This window comes from Ammospiza nelsoni, chromosome 3 (assembly GCF_027579445.1).
Source record: "Ammospiza nelsoni isolate bAmmNel1 chromosome 3, bAmmNel1.pri, whole genome shotgun sequence".
In the NCBI taxonomy this organism is placed as follows: Eukaryota; Metazoa; Chordata; class Aves; order Passeriformes; family Passerellidae; genus Ammospiza; species Ammospiza nelsoni.
Genome location: NC_080635.1, coordinates 83,527,669 through 83,548,118, shown reverse-complemented (window position 1 = coordinate 83,548,118; position 20,450 = coordinate 83,527,669). Strand labels below are relative to the sequence as shown.

Sequence of the window (20,450 nt, the reverse complement as noted above, 5' to 3'; positions counted from 1 at the left end):
TGTAGTTATGAACCTGTCTGCAAGGAGGACAGCTGGGCATTACCACAGTTATGCCATCTCTGCAAGTATTCCATCCTATGGCCTCGAGCTAGACTCTTCTGGTAGACACTGGGCAGACAAACCAGATGTAATGAATTAACATTCTATCATTCATGAACTAATAGGAAGGTACACTTTTCTTCGCAGCCCTCTCAGAAACACAAACACTAAGGTGCAGCTTGCACTGCTACAAGACATTGCCAGATGGTTTTAGGCCTGAAGGACTTGATATCCAAGGCCGAGGAAGTTAGCTTGCTCATTTTTCTGAAAAGTGTAAAGCAATTTTGCTGCTGTCTACGAATACCTAACAGGTTGGTGTGGAGAAAGCATAACAGACATTTTCTCAGAGCTGCACAGCCGAAAGACAGCCAATAAATGGATAGAATTCAGCATGGGAAAGCAAATTTATTATAAATGAAAAAAAAGCAACCAAGCATCAATCTGGTCAATAGTTGTGCGAACTCCAACCTTGGCAGAACTCACAACTTGACTGGACAAGGTCCTGAGCAACCTATTCCAACTGGACTTGATCTGAGCAGGAGCTTAGACTAGCTAACATTTGGATACCCCTGGCTACATGATTTTATAATTCTGTAATGCATCTTAAAATCTGTATCAGAGAGAATACTGTTTGGCCTCCTATTAGCAGTACAGATGCAGCCCTTAGTTGGAGGCTCTATTCCAGAAATATCATGCACTATCATTTTTTTCCTTGATTCCAGTCCCTTCTGCATAGTTCAAGTTTCAGCCATCAGCAAATTTATCACATAGTTTTATATATTCAAAGTATTTGTGTATTTCTTTGTGTTTGTATGTGTTCTTCTCAACAACTGAATGTGATGATTTTGAAGTCCAGCTTGCAGAGTTAATGAATGCTCAGAAATTCTCAGTGAGGTAGATGAAGTGGATCACAACAAATATCCTGATCAGTGAGAGAGACTGTGTACCCGAGATAATACTCTCAGCTTCTACTCTGGGTATCCATCTGCCTCTGCTTCGGAGTTTCCTGTTCCCCCTGAAAGGATGCTGCAGCTGTCTGGGTAGCAGTAAAAGAAACAACAGAGCTTTTAGTACAGTACTCAGTAACCTGAAATTGGTGTCATTTCACCCTAACCTGTCAAAGTGGATGAAGCAGTTTGCACATTATGAGAACAAAGGAGATATCACTTCAGTGAGGGTAGGATCTCTGATAAGACCATTAGAACTGTTTCAAGCTAAACTCTTCATTTTTCTGTTGGAATCTGAGACTGTATTGAACAGCACATAAGTAATAATTCCAGCTCCATGTGAGTGTTCCAAGGTATCATTAAGTAGAGCACTTGAGAATAAATTGTGTTTTTCAATGATATGAGATATGCTCTCATGTCTTTTCTTTGGCCCTCCTTACTTTCTCCTCAAAGTTAACAAAGGCAGAAAGCCCATGCTTCTGTACAATTCCCACTTCTGCAACTCCCACAGGACAAGGCAGTACAAGTTTGGTTTATACTGTAAGCATCTCACAAAAGAGCTGCATCAGGTTTGCAGTCTGAGAGCTGCAGGAGAAGTTTCCCAAGCAGCTGCACAGTGCAGAGAGGCTGGATGTTCCAGCCAGGAATAAAGGGTTGTGCAGGACAATGGCCCATGTGGGCTGCACACAGTGGGGCTCTGCTGTTCTTCAGGGCTCACAGCTCCCATGCACTGCAGAGGTAGAAAAGCAGCTATCAGTGAGACTCTAACTTTGCCTTACATGACTTTTACAAGAAGGCTTCCCTCTGATTTTTTCAAAGCAATAAACTTCTTTTCCAAAACCACTTCCTGTTTTAGGTGCTTATAGGCAAATAAGCACATATTTACTGCTCCTTACTCTGATTTCTAATTGAATTGGTTAGTGTTGATACAGACCTTGTCTAAACTTTGATTAATACTTTTCTTTTTCCAGGCTGGTGAGGAAGAACCACAACTTTCTATTATCAGAATGCATATTTACATCTTTTAGTCAAACTCTGCCAAAATATTTTTTAAGAAATCACTATCCTTGTAACCATTCCTGCTAAATAAAAGCCCTTTGCCAAGGACTTGGAAGAATATTACATGGGGCAGGAACCTATCTGCAACACAAATTCTCTGTTTTGATTAGCTCCAAGGTTGGGATCCTCAGCTATACATGACACAGAAGAACATCTTCATTAACCTTCTTGCATGAAGTAGAGATAGGTATAATTCCACTCAGCACCCATTCAGACACAGAAAAACCACTAATTTCAAGATGAATACTGGATCACAGGAAGGTCAATTGTGGAATAAGTTATCCAGCAAATGACATCTTACAGAAATGTCTCTCATAGACATGTCTCTCATACTGCCACTTCCCAGTACTTATAGTTGTCAATTGTATCTTTTGCACAGAATGTAATCCATTGGCAGTGTCTTTAAAAACAGCCAATTCCCCCTTTTCATGGTGAGAGAAGTTTGTGAGAAAAATCACCCCTTGAATAAGTATCTTATTCATTACATTTACTTTACCTTTGAATGGAAGTATCTTCATTGACATGAACAGATAAAAAGTTTTTCTTAGCCTTTAAGACAATCCCACTTCCTTGGGAATTTTAAGATGGAATAAAAATATTTTTGAAAATTTTCTTGATTATGTAAGACCTTATATGAAGATATGAACACATCTGGTCAGTGGTACATTAACATTCACAAGAATTTTGCAAAAATTTGAGATATGTGGTCCTGATGTGTTTACTTATTACAATTTGTAAATCAGCAGCATTTACTCTGGCTTCAGAAGTGTTAACTAAAAATTTGTAAAAATTAGATTAAAATCAGTTGAATTATTATTAAACATAGTATTCTGGATAATAGTTTTGCAGATATAAATATAAAATTTGCAGAACATTTTGCATTGAATATCTGTAATTTTTAATTTACAGAGGCTTATTGTATCAAATAGAATCCAAAAAAAGTTAAGAACTTCCTTACCAATACTTGAATAATTAAACTTTAAAAATATTCTTTTCTTTATAAATGAATACTGATAGGACTCTATCTATGACAGTATCAACCTGAAATTGGTTTTGTCAAATGGAAGAAGTGCAAACTCTATGTGGAATTTGCATTGTAATATTGTTCTCACTCCATTAAAAATATGCTACTTAAGGCAAGCTTTTCAAAGTTGCAGAACATAATCTTGGATCTGAAGCCTGATAAAGATAGTGAGAGGTGTTCTATTGGCACAGTTGCCCAGGGATGCTGTGGATGCCCCATCCCTGGGGGTATTTAAGGCCAGGCTGGATGGTGTTGAGTAACCTGGTCTGGTGGAAGGTGCCCCTGCCCATGGCAGAGGGGTTGGAACTAGATGATTTTTGAAGTCCGTTCCAACCCAAACCTTTCTGTGATTCTTTGATTCCATCACTTAAAAAGACTTCAGATTAGGTCTCAGTAAAAAATTAGAACCATCAAAGGGCTTTTCTGTGAATGGGAATGTTGAGGAATAAGCCTTAATTCGTTTAAAAAAAATAAAGAAAAAAATTCTTAATAATTTCACTTTTTCATATTCTTCACACTCAAGCCACAAAAGTTGTATTTGGTGTCATTGAAAAGCAGGGCCCTTGTCCCTCCTTCATGATACCTACACTTATAGAAAATACTTACGCTTTCCTGACAGATGTTGCTTGATTAGTGCATCAGAGTGCAAGCACCACCTACAATGGTTCCTGGAGAAGCCTTGAGGAGAAACCCATGAGCTATCATTTTTAAAAATTATTCAGTTATTTTCATATAAATTTTTATGATTCCCCTGAAGTTTTTCCTCTAATTTTTTTTTTACAACTCCTACTCATTAGGAACAAAACCATTTTTCTCTGCAGTGTTCAGCATATCTCTGCAGTGTCTAGCATAACCAACATTTACAGCTTTTAAATTAAAGTTATTTGTGAAATGCCCAGCAGTTACTGAATTCACTCCCCATTAAAGAATAACTCTGGGATTTAAAAGAAAAAAAATACAAATATTTTAAAGAAATAATTTTTTTTTTATTCTTTACCTATTATCTGACATCATGTCTGATTCATTAATGAAATAGGGATTCCAATCATAGAGTCAAAAACAAATGCTTTTAGCTATGAAATTTTTTCTTTAGAATACTTTTGGTATGCACCATGTATTAAAGAAAAGTGCCAGATTGGCCTAGAAAAAATAGTTTTCTACCTGTGAAAAAGAAAAGAAAGTCTACTACTTGGTTTTCTTATAAACTGCATCTGTATGTTTTGATTGTTTTCCCGTTTAATATAGAAGAAAAATTCTTGGGTATGTAATCTCTTTGAATAATTTATAGTTATTTTAACTGATCAAATGCTTTCATAATTACATTCCCATCAATTTGCAGTCTGAAAATTCGGAAACTAGGTTCTGTTCATCTTGGTGTACTGTTAACTCTGAAGCCTGAAGAAGGCATTTTAAGTATCACTGACTGACTACTTTACAGCTCATTATTTGAATGAAACTATGTAAATCTTACAGCTCTGGAAACTACATCTTAAATATAATTTATTCAGATTCATTTTTTGAAGGACCTGTCTTTTTTCCTTTTGTTTTCCACAGTCCAAAAAATAATACCTAATGACAGTAATGTACTTATACTTTAGTCCTCTGCCTTCTTATTACAGAAAACATGTACTGCTGAAGCTGAGTACAGTGCAAGCACAGTCAAGCATACAAAAATAATCAATGATGGCCAGTGGTAAAATACTGCTCAAAATTTAAGGTTGTTTCATACAACTCAGGCCATGCTGAAAGAGCACAGTGTTCTTATCTGTGGAAGGAGAGAAATCAACAGACTTTGAAGCAGTGGAAATTCTGTGTGTGTTAGGGTAGAAGAGCAGCTTTTACATGCAGATGAGCAAATGTAAATTCCACTTACTGGGAATACAAAAATATTTTAAAAGAAGATTATGATGAGGTGTTTATGAGGGATATGGGATATTTTAGAGATATAAAACATTGATATAGATACTACAGTGCTGCAAAAAATGTGCCACATAAAGTCCCAATAGCACTGAGATAAAAGTAAAGGGATGAATTTAACTGCATGGCAAAATCAGATGTTACTGTGCAGATACAGACACCACATAATCAAGTTAGCAACTGGCCATTTTAAGAAACCAAATAATGCAAGGAATTCTGTAACTTCAAAAAATTTAAATAAGGTAATCAAACATGAATGCTAACCCAAGAGAGTAGCTGAGGGCATCTGCCCAGATCATCACTGTTGTATCTTAGCGTAACTCTTCCAAAGGCAGCAGAGCTATGCTGATTTACACCAACTGAGGATCTGGACAATCATGTTTAGGACTTCAAGTGACAAAATTACTTTTATTTTTGGGTATATATTAAAGGGTTTTGGCAAGTCTGACCAAACACAGAAAGTGCAAAACACTGCATTTTTAACTCCCCTTTTAGCAACTGTATAGTTTATGCAACTTCCCATGGGGATCGCCTCAGCACTTGGGATATACCACAGCATCATGTTGCAGATCTTTGCAGATCTGGATGGAATGAGCAATTGGTTATGATCTGTTGACTTGAAGCAAAAATGATCAACACCACAATGGGAGTCTGCACAATTACCAAATTGTGCCAAAGAAAAGACCCTTGAATTGATTACAAGCAAATGCCAGGCTGAATGCGATTAATTATGTAGGACAAGTTCAATGACAAAGAAGTATGACCAAACCCAAGGAAGACAGAGGCAACTGTACAAATGGAAAAACTCCAAGACAAGAAGGCCTTAGAGAGATCATTTGGCATATTAACACAGCTAAACAAATTCATTTATAATTAATCACAATTTTGTGCTCCTCTCAGAATAGTTGCTTAGAAACTGCACAGTATGGCACTAGAATGACTGACAAGAGAAAAGTTTTGAAAATTAAAATAAACCATCAAACAAACATTCACACTGAAATATTTGGTGATTAGTGAAGAGCTAGGAACTAAGGAATGTATCTTCAAAACTGCCTAAGTTGTTATTGCAGACACTGAATTCCAATTTCAAAGTTAGGCATACAGAAGTTGCAGGGATGTGGATGTCCACCACTTACATTCCTTCTAAAACCAAAGACTCTTTAAGTCATACAGGTTGCTTTGAAAAAATTACTCTAGTTCAGTGACTGTTCATCTGAATTGAGACTATTTTGGTAATAACTGAGTGGCAAATGGTTTTAAATAATGATTCAAATCCAAACAGTAAAAAAATACAAGCTACTGTTATCTTTTGTTTTGAATAATTAAGTACATAAAGAAACAGGCCATGAACTGTTTGGCTGTTGTAGATACCACTATGCAAAGGAAGCCTCTCATTTCAGAGGATTTCATAGTATTGACAACTTACTAAGGCCCTGATTCTGCAAGGTGCTTCATGCAAACAATTTTGTGCCTGCATGGAACATTTCACAGCATCAGAGATACTGAAATGCAGATGGCTTTTAAGGAGCTTTTTAGAGAGTACATGCTTTTAAGACTACCTCTGAGTAATGAAAACAATGATGAAGGGTCTTATGTAAACAAAACTCAAGAGTTTTCCATTTCAGAGACAAAAGTTGACAAACTTAAGTGAGAAAAATGGAATGACTCAACCTTACCAGAGTCTGAATGAGTTATTCTAACAGAGAAAAAAGCCCAGCCACTTCCATATGTAAAACTTATTGCGACTACAGAGATGAGGTTGCTGCAGATGATGGGTTTCTATACAAAGGACATTATCATAACACCACACAACATGAGGTTGGAAATGCTAGGTATAACCTACAGTGCCCATTTGAGTATTGAGAAGTGCAGGAACAGAGCCCAAGGTGTTCTGTTCTGGCCAGGCATGCATGCTGCCATCAAAGATAAGGTATCCAAGTGGAAATCTGCAATAAATACAGGAAACAAAAATGCAAAAAAAACCCACTGAAACCACATAAGATTCCTAATTTCACTTGGCCCAAGGATTGTTGAGCAAAATGGGAAAGATTTTTCCTTATAGGTGAACTAATAATTGGGGATCTATGTTCCTTGGTTTTGTTTTTAACAATTTAAATTAGACTAGCACACTAACTTGCAATTTAAGAACACATAAAAAACTACAGTTTGTTCAGTTTTTTGTTACCACAACATTGCAGATAAATTAATAAAACACTATCATTTACAAATGGCTCAATCAAGCACTTTTTAGCATTTCTCCAAATACATCACATCTGGTCCTTGCAATCACATTTCCTACACAAGTTAGCTAATGCATCAAAGAATTTCAAAAAGTGTCTGCAGATTCAAAAGATACATACTTAGCATCAAAGGAGTATTTCAACTTAACACAAGATTACTTACTGGGCTCAACAACCTTAGTATTCAAGAAAAACCGTAATGACAACTTCTATAAGTTTCCATGTAGAAAAAAAAGGACAGAAACAACAGGAGTAAAAAGGTGAAAATAGGAATGGAAATTATTATTTCTCTTGCAGCAAAGAGTAATTTTCTAAGATAAAAGTGAGTGAAAACTATATAATGGGTCTCAAGTCTTGCTGCATTCTTATAGGAGGACAGATGTAATCTCATCGGGAAAAGGGAAGGGGAAAGTGGGAAAGGGAAGGCAAGGCAAAGGATAATACTTTGTAGATGAAACAACAAATGCACATCCAGGAACTGAACATCAGAAACACCTCAAGTAGAAAACACAGGATACAGGTGGAGAATTCACTCCAGAAGGTAAATCTGCAGGAATAACTGGTTTGAGTACATAAAGTGACTGTATATTGGGAGAGCCATCAAGGTTCAAATAGTACAGGCACTGGTCAATGTCCAAGAATAATGTGGTTACCTATCTGAAGAGGGAAATGTTCCTGTGGTGTTTTACTAATATATCCTAATATTTTTTGTCTTTGCATTTTAAATTTATATTTGAAAAGGCCTATTTTTTACCAGATGCCTACAGCAAGGAGGAAAATACTACTCTTTTCCATAATATTTTTTTTTAATTGATCAGAATAAAAACAACAGAAGTTTCTCCATTTCTGGGAGGATGCTTCTTCTTCCCAGTTCTTGCTGAGCAAATTGCAGTAAAATCACATCAGTAGAAATAAATAATAGATAATATATTAATATAGAAGAGCTTCCCTAGAAGTGTGAGGTAAGGATATCCTTTCTGTCATGAAAACACTGTACTGCATGGAGTTGTTTTTCAAGAAGAATCATGGCTAACAGTGAGAGCTTCAGAGAAGCTCACTTTTCTGTGTGAACACTGCCAGGGTGACACCTCTGGGAACAAGGAGATGAGTGAAAGAAAGTTAAGAGAAAGAGTAGATCACCAAGAATATGGAAATCACTGTGGCAGAATGACATGGAAAAAAGATGGAGGAACAGAAATTCTGACTCTTACTTTATTGCAGAGAACATGCAAAAATAGACTGAACTCATCACTTTGAGTTAAGAAGAGATGTGGGAAACAAAAGTTCTCAGGCTTCACTGTAGTGAGGGAGAGGAGGCTGCACTCCTCCCTCAACAGGAAATACCATAGGACATCCACCACAGAAAACAAGAAAATCCACACAGATGCCTTGGGACTGAAAGACTGGGCATACTACAACAGTATCGGGAAGTATCCAAACTTGAGGGCACCTGGTTGAACTGCAAATCTTCCTGAGGATCAGATTCTGCAGAATAAGCAATAATGGGATTTTCTGGCAGAAAACTGACTGAAGACAACAAGGGTAGATGTTGAGGATGGGATATTAAGTTCCACAGCAGATCAAGCTAACACTTAGTTACCTATATACATAAAGTATATCCATATATATGTGTGTGTATATATATCAATGACCTTTGAAAAACTGTGATTATCTTTACATCAAAGTAGAACTAAGTAGAAATAAGTTTGTCACTTTCTGGGAGTCTCTGGTACCTGAGTTCTCAGGTTCCCACATTGACAGGACACCGAGTAGAAATTCTCACAGTTGGTCAGCTGTGCTTTAACTGGAACTGATTTATTGATGAACAAAATGTGTCCTTTTAAAACAAAAATTAATTCTAGCTTTGGATAGTTTGGGTTTGTCACTTTTACTTGTTTTGAATAAGATTTAAAATGCTTCAAAATGCTTTTAACAGTATTTATAATTCCACAATGGTATTACAGTTTAGAAGTAATCGCAACTGTTAGAAAAACCTGCTGTGATAAGGAATAAATAAAGAAAACTGATAAAGAAAGGCCCCTTGGTAAGATCACACTGAATGTAATTTATGAATACTTTAATATTGGTAGCTGTCACTGGGTGGACTGTTAACTGCTTTCCCATCATAGTTAACTTTACTCATCAATATAGTGTTCCTAGGTCCTTTAAAATTTAGTTGTTTTTCACAAGTACTATAACCAAAATCTGCTGACAAACTATGCGCAAAGGCTCTCACTTTCCTATTTGAGCTTCAGGCAAAAATAAAAAATTGTGCAATCTGCATGGTAAACCTGAGTGAGAACCCTTACAGATGAGAAGCACGGGTGGTAAGGAATAATTATGCTGACTGACCCTGGAACAACTTAATTTAAAATTGCAACATTATTATTCTGAGAGCCAGGAAATGTGAGCAATGGAATCTTGGACCACAATTTCCAAAAGGCAATACAATAAGCATGACTGTTAAGCAAAACATTTCTCTGACCTTGTAGGGTTCTTATATTATTTTGATTGTGAATATTATATGAATGATATTATTATTAATCATTTGAAGTGTCTGCTATTTTGTATATTAGTTGGGGTACAAAAAAAAAAAATCTGAGTTAGAAAAATTCCAGTTGGAAAGCTACATTATACATTATTTGTATGTGCTGAAAAATACACACAAAGAGATAATGTATCAGTAAAATGTGATATGAAGGCCTTACCAGCACATGTGTGACATTTGATTTGATGGTAAAGCCATAAAAGTATTAAATCCTTCCAAATTATGCAGTCCAGAAACATGATGCCTATGCTGTTCTATCAGTTTTTCTACTACACTATCAATTGTTCTCTGTACCCTGTACATTAAACAAGTATTTGCCAAGAATTTTAAAAAGGCTGAAATCTTTACAGAAGAATGGAAAAAACTACATTGAAAACCTGAACAAGGAATAAAAGATGAAGAAGAGATGAGAACAATATAGACTGGTAGGGAAAGGACAGAAGGGATCTCAGCTTGGGTTATAGGCAAAAAATGTGTATACATTTCCCTCTACAGCCTGGGGCAGGAGCCAAAGCTCCTGATTCTCACTACTCTTTTGCTGTCAGCAAACATGTGTGAAACATCCCAGCAATGCTCCCCATCTCCTCCTGCCAGTCCATGCAGATCACTGAAGCTTCTTGCTACGACAGCAGCCCAGGCAATAGAGCAGACACCAAAATGTCCCATGGTGGCTGGTGGCCTGACAGATGGCCAGCAGTATCCCATATTATTGAATTTCTGCTTCTTTTCAGCTTCTGCTTCCTCATTTTAGAAACAAGGAAATTATAATCCCAGAACTCAAATACAATGTAAATGAAGTACTTCACAGTGCAAAAATTTCAAAATCAAATCCTCTTATGTGGCTTTGGTTTAGCTGCTTTGTGCATGCATGTTCCATTTACATGATCACATCTTCTTCCATCTTAAGCAGAGAACAAGAGCATAAATGAGAGCTGTGTAAAGGATGCTGCCATCCATAGGACTCCTACTTCCCTGCATTCAAATATATGTGGGAAATGCTAAGATGCTTTATTTCTGTCTCTGTACCAACTTCACAGGATATAGAGACAGAGGACAATAAAAATATAAATGTGATGAAGGCAGGAGATGGGCTGATCAGACAAGGGAGCTTGAGACAGGGAACAATGCAGAAATAATGATGAAGGAAAAGGAAAACACGACAGAGTAAATGGGCCAAGTGGAAGCTGGGACTTCCCAGAGTTTTGGGATAGGAGAAAGGACATTATGACTGCTCTGAAACTGGACTCTCCTGCTTTTTCTGCAGAGTTCATCCTTTTTCACAAAGGAATTTTTTTCACAAAAGGTCAATTGCATTACATAGATCTGCTAAATTCCCATTACTCCAAGCAAATTCAAGGGTTTGAACATATAGAGTTCTCTACAATGTGAAGAACTGACAAATTGAGTCCGAAAAGCATCCAAGTGAGCAATCAAAATAATATATCTAAATTTCTGGTTTAAAATGAGGATAATAACAACCCTATTTACTTTAGAGTATAACTGCAGATGAAAAAAAAATTCTTTCATAACTAAATAACTAAATTTATTAGGAAACACTCAGATGTGATGGTAGTGACAAATGTGTGAGTGAATTAATAGGTCTATCTTCAGAAGGTAGTTTGAGAAAACTGGAGTGAATCAAAGACAGGGCCTCACAGAGGAAAATAAAGGAAAAGAGAAGAAATTAATTAGTTGCTTATGCAATGATTACTATCTTCCCTGTTCAATGATTTTTGTTGATTTGTTATCCTGTGGAAAAATATATGATCAGAAAACAAGGAATTGCCACATAGTGCAAATACAAAGGAGAACTGAGTTAAGAAAGCCTGCTTAAAATTCTGTCATTTTGAAACTTAACAGAGTTTTATATGTTCAGCTGGTATAATGGTAACTGCTAAATTAATAATTTATGCTAATGAATAATAAGTAATAGATTTTAAACCTAAAAATGTTATTTTAACTTAATCTTGCTTTTTGCTTAGGAAAAACTTGAAAAAAGTAGAGAGAGTGGCATGATATAGAAATGGGATCTCAAGTTAAGGTGTTTTGGGATTCTTGTCTTCCTGGTTTCTACCAGGCAGTCTTGACTGCAGATGTTTGAGAAAAGCAGAGGAGATGAAGTAATTCAGAAACGGCTTCCTAAGACAAGTAGAAACCTTATGAAGGGTTTGCTTAAAATATTCATGCTGCTTCAAGAGTCTTGAGTGTGTTTTGCTTATGCATTCACATTTCCTCAAACTTCTACCATTTGACCCATCCCAACCCAAAATCCAGGTCCAAATCTGAGTTTCTCTGAGGTACACATCTTTCTCTACTTACACTTAAATGTTTTCCCTGATCTCATTTACATCCCCTTTTGCATATCACATGTTCTTCTGGCAGCATATATCAGCATGACCTAAACTAATAGTTTCAAAACATTATTTTTTACTTTGTGGGAAATCAGCCGTAAATTTTGCAAGTATTGTTTACCTCTAGCAACTAAATTTAGTAAAACTAGAGAGCAATTTTACTCCAGCAGTTTTCTCATGCTTGCTTTCTTATTTTTCCCACGGTTAACATCAAGAGTTGTTTGGGTTTTTTTGATCAGCATATGTACTGAATTCAAGAAACGTGTTGTAAAAACAGAATACTGCTAAGCAGTATGGCAGCATGTGGTATCCATTCATTCTTTCCCTACTGAATTTTCCTCATTTCTTGTGAAAATTTGTCCAACTTAACCACATTGCCAGCTCAGGAGCATCGCCCTGCCATAGCACTAATAAATGCTATAGTTCTTCCACACAGAGAGTTGCAGTAGAGCATATGTGCAGGAAGACAGAGCAAAGCTAAGTCTCATGATCCTCTAGCGTTCATAGTTCAAAATTGTTACTCCAAAGAACTGAAAGGAATGGCAAAGATCCCATTTTAAGCAGGGGATAACTTAGTAAACATTTAAAAAAACATAGTCACATGAGAAAATGCATTAGGCTGGTAGCAATGATACGAACCTGGGGAAAATTATGCAAGCGTTTGGGAAAACCAAATTGTTCTCCCTCCAACTGTGTCTGAGAAACTGCAATGCTTTACTGCTTGTGTAATCAGAAGTGTTTCATCAGTCTAATTGTATGGGAATTTTCTGTTCTAACTAGCAAACTGAAAGTTTAGAAAAAAATTGAAAAGGAATTCAAACATTAAGCTGAAATTCCAGAAGTTCTGTCTTTTGTCCATCCCTGTCACCTAATGGACACACAAAAGGACATAGTAGGTCAACAGACTTATGTACAGAGCCCCCCTATACGGAATTTCTAGAGACTTCAATACATAGTCCAAGCAGGACCAGCCCCTTGTGCAGCGGCTCTCCAGACAACATTTCTAATTTCTGATACAACTTTACACAATTTGCGGTCAAATAAATATGTACAAAGAAAATATTTGTTCTTTATATCTTACTTGAGTTCTTGTGAGCTTGTGGCCAGCATACTCCGAATGCTTTTGTCAGCCAAGGGACAGCCAGATAAACTGTAAGACATGGCAGGACATACAAGTATGTTAATCTTCTCATTAACTGAACACTCCCAAACAAACACAACATAAAAATTAAAAAGTAAAAGTTTGTAATGCAGAAAAGCGATGGGGCAAGTGCTGTAATATTGAATTCCGTAATATAGTTAACCCTCTGAATATATTTAGTTATCAATATTACTTCGAAAATTACATACTGTAAATGTTCTTGTTTGTTTGTTTGTTTCTCTATGAACTAGAAAAATATAACAAAAATATTGGAGATTCCTGGGTTAACTACTTAAATGCTTAAGGAATAGTTTGGAAATTTTAGTAATCTATTTAAAAATAAAAGACGTTTATACAACACACAAATTAGCATGCTTTTAAGATCAACATATATTACTCAAAGGGTTAACACATAGTTCAACGTTTTACTTTGACAGCATTGTTGAGGTAAGCTGAAAACAATAAATTGAAAAGACAGAATCCACCATGAAAAAAATGAAGTCACACCTTCTATGTGAGGCGTAATTACCAGTCACATGACCACTCCCATCACACCCTGGTGTTGGACATCTGCCACCAAACAAAAACAAAAACAGCCAAAATAGTAAGTATGTTTAAAAAAAAGCTTTTAAAAGTTTCATTGTTTCCAGTTTAGCTGCAATGACTGCAAGGGGTTTTAAGCATCCTAATCGAAAAGCTGCAAAATGAACAGGTTTAAATGAAAATGGCGTCTCCATACAATATAGCATCATTAAGAACAAGCAAATACACGTTAGCTTATCACTTTACTTAACTGGCAGTTTGAAACATTTATATGCTGCAAATGTTGCATGCTCATACTGCAAGGCGTATATGTATTCGTTGGTTTAAAAAAAGACAAAGAGAGAAAAAGTTAAAAGGAGATAAATAATTTCACCTCACATTATGCTTACGTTATTAAATCCTTTTTGCTCTCTTTGCATTGAGGGTATTTGGGTTTAGGACTTGGGATTGTAACTTCACCAGGATACCTTCTTTCTTCAAGTGCCTCTTGGAAAGGATCCAAATCTTCCGGCTACAGGCAAATATATACATATTAATTTCAGCTAGAGAAGGTCACAACTTACACAAAGTAATGCAAAGCAGAGTCATCAGATGGTATCTCCTTTTTATCCTATTCTGACATAGAAAATTATTGAAATTATTTTATATTCTTTCATGTACTAAACTTTTGAATAATATTTAAATATTTTGATGAAGACTTCACAATATGTGAAATAAATAATTTATTTAATTAGAAAAAAATAAAAAGGAAAAAAAATCTGGCTTTTTCTGTAGCTGTCATAATTTTTTTCGCTAAAGACTCAGGTCTCTTCTCTAAAGTCACTGTACAACAGACGAAAGGCAAAAAAAAGCATCTTATGCATCAAAAAGCCATCTTAAATAGCATTTTTAAGGATTTAGAACACCTCAAAGATGAAAGAGAAGTAATCCTAACATCTACACACAGAATCTCAGTCTGGGATGAATCTCAATGGATCTGTCTGGCAAGACAGAATGATATAATTTGTAATTAACATTAGTGATGTTCAGAAATTCATACCTATCTATCTCAGGAATGCAGTGGCTGAATGCAGGGATTCAGGGATTCCTGCAGATGGTGCTATAAGCAACATAGTAGAAGTAGGGAGTTCTTTGAAAAAACGTGCTGCTTTACCTCATATTTCCTTGATAGTGACAGATTTCCTGCCAACTTCAGGGAAATTATTAGCAAAACTGTACTATCAAAGCTAGAATGCACTCAGGCTACCTACTGAAAATGCCACGTCGTTGTATATTTCAAAGACACTGAGAATTGTTTTATGGTTTAATTAAAATTGGCAAGAGATGTGCTAAACTCAAATGATTAGCTTAATTTTTAGCTATAAACCAACTAGAAGTCCCAACTAGACAAGTAAATTGAATTGAGTGCAGGATTTTAAGCTGAAGAATGGAAAAGGGTTAAAACCTGTCAGAAGAAAGCAGCATCACTGAACCTTGTCAGCAGACCTCTTCAGTGTCCTGTCTATTCTGTTTTGAAAAGCAGTAAAAATTCACTGACATATTTCCTTTGTTTGCCTCTTCTGTTTAAAGGGTTTTGCTGCTGTCTTGGTATTATAAGTAGAAAACTAACACTGATTTCTTATATCCTTTCTTTGTATTTTTGAGAAAAAGTATTTCATTAATGCAGGCCCTTAGAGCTATCAAGAGCATATAAGTAATCTAGAAGATTAGTTGAAATAGTTGAAAGCTTACATTATACTCTGCTGCTTTGTTTAAATTGATTTCTAAGTAATACAGGCTTTCAAATAACACATCATTTATGGTTTTCAAATTCAGGAGAATATCTTGTCTTCAGAGCTGATTATCCCAGTATTGCATCGTTATGTCAACTTCCTTATACAGAGTAACATAATCTGGATATAGCAAAGCATCTTTACTGCAGAAAATATTTGTTAACAAGATGATGCTGTTAGAAAACATGATTCACATTCATGGTTCAAATGTTGTCTTATGGAACTTAGTCACAGATCAGATGTGTGCCAGCATGATATAGTCCTAAAGATTAACCACCAAAAAGTCCTTTTTGTAAAAAACCACCAGTTTTGTCACATACTAATTTTGCTTCCTATTTCCCTCCAAATTCCAGAAAATTAATGAATTACCAAAATTAGACTGCAACAAGAACTATATAGATGAAAAAGACATACATTAATTTCTTTGGAATCATCTTCATCTATCCTACTTGGCTTCATTTTAGTGTAGTCCACTGGCAAGTCCCAGCAGTCACCCTCATTCAGTTGGTAACAGCGGTTGTTCATCACGGCTTGTCGTTGTGGGGACATTGGCTCCAGTGGGGTCAAAATGGTGCAGCAGCCATCTCGCTGCCTCTGCTTGTTCATGCTCAGATCCAACGTCCCATTTTCATCGACTTCCATATCAGGATTCTGTCAAAATAAGAAAAATATTGTTAATTCAGCTTCACACTGGCAAACTGCTACCTCTTCTTCAATCTGATTGCCTAGCAGAATGATAAAATGCTTTTCCATTCCTGTATAGATTGTAAGCATTGAGCCCCCTCCTACACATAGCATGATGCTGTTACACAACATTAATGCTGTTAAAGTAGATTTCTTCCCTGAATGGCTAATTTGATGTTTGGGGGGAAAGGGGAGAGTCTTCAGTACCCCTCTTGCCACCCAGCACATCAGTACAAAATCTGATATATAAAGGAGAAAGCTCTAAAGGTATTTTCTTGCCATTGTCTTTATGTTCTTGATTTATTCTGTGACAGGTGAAGTAACCTGTGAGGTAACATCTGCATAATTCTTGCTTTCAGTCCTGGCATGCATCTGGGTGATTAGAGAAACAAAACACAGCTAACATCAAATAATTTTTGTTTCTTTTTTTCTTTTACATTAGCAGTCAGTGCTTGAATAGATAATGTCAGAAAACTAAACAGGGAGGCTTGGTACCAAAATAAGTCCTTTTGGAATCCATTTGTCAATGAGGAAATGCATTTAAGTTTCACAGCTCCTTCCCTGCAGATGAACACGTATTAACAATTCATGCATCTATTCTGATCATAATTGGTTCCAATTTCTGTGACAACTGGTACTGTGAAAAATGGGATGAGTATGGGCTCCTTTGCAGAAACAAACAAGTGTTGACTATTATATTAGATAAGGAGAAATAAGATCTCTTAAAATGAGTACAAAATTAAAAAACTAAGGACAGATAACATAAAAAGGCCCATAGAGAATCCCTCATCTTTCCAAAAATGAAGTGTTCCATGAGAAATTTGGTTTCAAAATGAATGTGAATCCAGCTGACTCCTTGTATGTCTGGTGACTTTCTTTCCTCTTGAGTAACAACAGAGCTGCAGGAAACCACTGCAAATGCAAATCTCTCTTTCTGAATTACTGCCTTTTGTTAGAGCTTATATCTAATTGCTGCTATCTGGCTAATTTAATTTAGAAAGTATTTGTTTATCTCCTCAGACTCATTCCTTCAGCTGCATTATAGTGACACATTAGAAAAGAGGCCCTTTCTGGCTTAGACGCAGAAGATTTTCACCATTGTGTTCCAACTTCTCACATCATAATGAATAGAGAAGAACTGCATTTATTTACATGAGAGAAAGAGTTTTCCCTCTTGAACAGTACTAAATCAATTAATATAAAAAGCAGCATTTGAAAACAAAGTCCATTCTGGCTTGGAGCGTCAGTATTACTAATACTTTCTGCTACAGGTTTAGTTTGTTATGAATGATCATAGCAAGAGGTGGTTTGCACAGAAAGGGAAAGCAAGCCTTTGTCTATAGGAGAACAGAACATGTCTGCCAGCTCAAAATCTCTCTTCAAGCAGAATAAAAACGTTTCCTCTGCACTGCATCTGTCTGCTCAGCCATCTAGTGGTCTCCTGTAGGCAAAACTGTACTGTTTGCTTGTGCATGTTAAATACTCATTTTTGAACAGCTATCAGAGCCAAAACTTTAAAGTTAAAAATGAAATCTCCTAAATCTTTAATGAATGTTAATAGTGCCCTGTTTTTTCTTAATACAGAAAGCATAATGACAAAAGCTTTTATTTGTATCTGTGATGGCCATTTTATAATATACTGAGGCTGTATGAATATACAGTACAGGAGTCACTCTGCAAGACTGTTATGCACATTTTAAGTCACCTGTACTGGAGGATTTGTGCATTTCATATATATTATGCATTGACTTAAGAACTCTGGTATCACAGACAGGCAAGATATTATACAGCACCAAAGATTTTTCTGCACTGAATTTTACAAGCTTAGGTCCCATTTGTGACTGTTAAATGAAAATGCAGAGTTAAATCTTAATCCTTCTGCCAAATGTATGAACCAGACTTTCAAAAAAAACCAATACCCAAACAGCAGTGAAATTAGTACCACTTGAGCAATCCAAACATCTTTTATAATTATAGTAAGAAACAAATTTAAAAAAGGAGCACATGGTATTGCTATCATTAGTTTATAACGCATCATGATTTCCTGTGATACTTGTGAGCAATTTGTATCTTTCTCTTGGTATTTTTCCTCCCTGCTTTAGCACAGCCACCAGACTATGTTAATTTTGAGGGGAAAAAAAGGCAAGATGTATTAAAGCTTTTCTCTCAATCAGGGTCACAGAGCAAGTACAGTTTAGAGAAATCTTCATCAACAAACAGATTTACTAATTTTTACCCTTGCACAGAGATCCTGAGGCTTAGTGGAGAGGTTCTGAGGCATCTCCCTGCAGCGGGTGGAGAGATTCAGAATAGCAGTAGCAGCCATGTGTGCTGCCTCCATGTCATGAGTATAGTCAAAGCTGCTCTTGCTGCAGGTACTGCTGGCACTGCTGCCTCCACCACAACTCATATTGCTGCTGCTGCTAGGAGCATAACTGCTTGTTGTGCTGCTGGTTGGGCTTGAATTCTTACAGTAGCGTTTAGCTGTGGGAAGAAATATGACAAGGATGACTCAAAAGAAGGAGCATTCTGCATAAGTGAAGAGGAAAACAAACTGCTGGAGGTGAAATTTATAATGAGGAACAGTAACCAATGCCAAAAAAAAAAAAAAAAGCCCGCAATAAGAATGATGGCTGTATTTCTTGATTTCTGTCTGTGAGTTTTATATGCTACATGTGTGAGACCATATGAAATAACCTCCTGTAAAAATCTGCATGACATGATCATGAATTGTTCTGACAAACAGGCTGGATTTATAAAACAATAAAAACACAGAAACACTGCTTTTACCCCACATATATAGTCAGACAAAAGGTACAATCTGCTCAGCTCATTCATTTTTATTAATGACAGGCAATGTAACACTATGGGACCTTTTCCTATTTACATGAGGAACTGTTAGTTTAAGGCCTAGAACTCCCCAGAGTTACTGGAGATCAAACCCACTTCAAGGCTGATGAGCTTGGCCTCTGGGCCACAGCACCACCCATATTTTTCCTCAAACACCTCATGCTTCCTAAAAACTTAATTTCCTCCTACACCACAGGCAAATATGGCACTGGCCATCCCAAAGACAGGAGCACGAGAGGAGAAAAAAGGTGGTGGTCATGTGCTAGTTTTTACCATGACTTGCACAAAGGCAGAAGCAATGGCTGTTTAAATGGCAACAACAGGAACAAGTGAAAAATCCTCCCCTCCCCCTTTAAACAACCTGAGCACCTACAACTCTTCAGAAAACCAGTAAGGACCAGAAATACCCTTCCCTGCTCCCACTGCAGTGATGCCCAGCTGTGCTCTGACTGACACGAGCCACAGGTGGTCACAGAAGAGCCAAAGCACTGACAGTGCTCAGGTCCAGCCTGTCTAAACACAAGGCAGCACCGCTGCTGCTTTTAAGCAATGTTCCTTGCAGCCAAAGGTATTACAGCAGTAAGGGCAAGCAGCCCTATTAGCCCACTTATTTCCCCAACCCTCTTCCCAGATGAGCTGTTTTAAGAGTGTTTGTAAAAATGTAAGAAAGGGTGAGCTCATCTCCCAAATGTAGAAGTTTATGTATTTTCAGAAAAAAAATAAAAGTCAAGGTCAGAGGATACATCCATGCATATTACAGCAAGTACTTCCCCTTAAGATGGAAATGTATACTGCAGAGATCATACCTTATAGCACAGTGTAACAATAACCAACTAGCAAGCTGATAGAGAGCTACACAAAAAAGGTCAGGCCCTAGACAGAGCTCTTCCGTGATGGGCTCCATTTAAATGCCAGGCTCTTCTCTTGTATTTGTCTGAACAGACATACATATAATAATCTGCTCCCATGAGCACAGCCCATTTGTGAACCACGGGCTGCTTTGGTAGGCAGACAGGGTTCAAAAGAAGAATCTGAAAGCAAAATGTCTCTGCTAGAGCTTATGTCATCTTCCTTTCTCTAAAGAACTGAAAAAAATCATGGCATTATTTTTACTGCAAAGGAAATAATGTTTTACTTAAATCATAACAGATGGAGTTTTCTCAGGAAAGCCACATAATGCACAGGGTGTGATTTTTTTTAAGTGAAGTGAATGCTAAACATTCATCACATTTTTTTTTGTTTTGAACACATAGTAGCACTACACTAGCAGGCTATCCACTAATAATAAATTTGTGAACTGTTCCTCAAGAGTTTCATTATTAATATAGTAGTCAG

General features: G+C 36.6%; 1 protein-coding gene across 18 annotated transcripts in view; it reads right to left on the bottom strand.

Moving 5' to 3' along the window:
* MYT1L (myelin transcription factor 1 like) overlaps nt 1-20,450 on the bottom strand; it is a 310,285-nt gene that overhangs the window by 43,734 nt on the left and 246,101 nt on the right. For 10 of the 18 annotated variants that reach the window (XM_059467593.1, XM_059467592.1, XM_059467598.1 and 7 more), the window contains 5 exons: nt 18,502-18,749; nt 15,996-16,232; nt 14,199-14,320; nt 13,774-13,836; nt 13,207-13,275 (listed from right to left, as the gene is read on the bottom strand). In XM_059467593.1, the coding sequence (XP_059323576.1) occupies nt 13,207-13,275; nt 13,774-13,836; nt 14,199-14,320; nt 15,996-16,232; nt 18,502-18,749 (739 nt within the window). The remainder of the gene's footprint in view (nt 1-13,206; nt 13,276-13,773; nt 13,837-14,198; nt 14,321-15,995; nt 16,233-18,501; nt 18,750-20,450) is intronic. The other 8 variants (XM_059467600.1, XM_059467601.1, XM_059467602.1 and 5 more) reach the window with 2 other exon arrangements.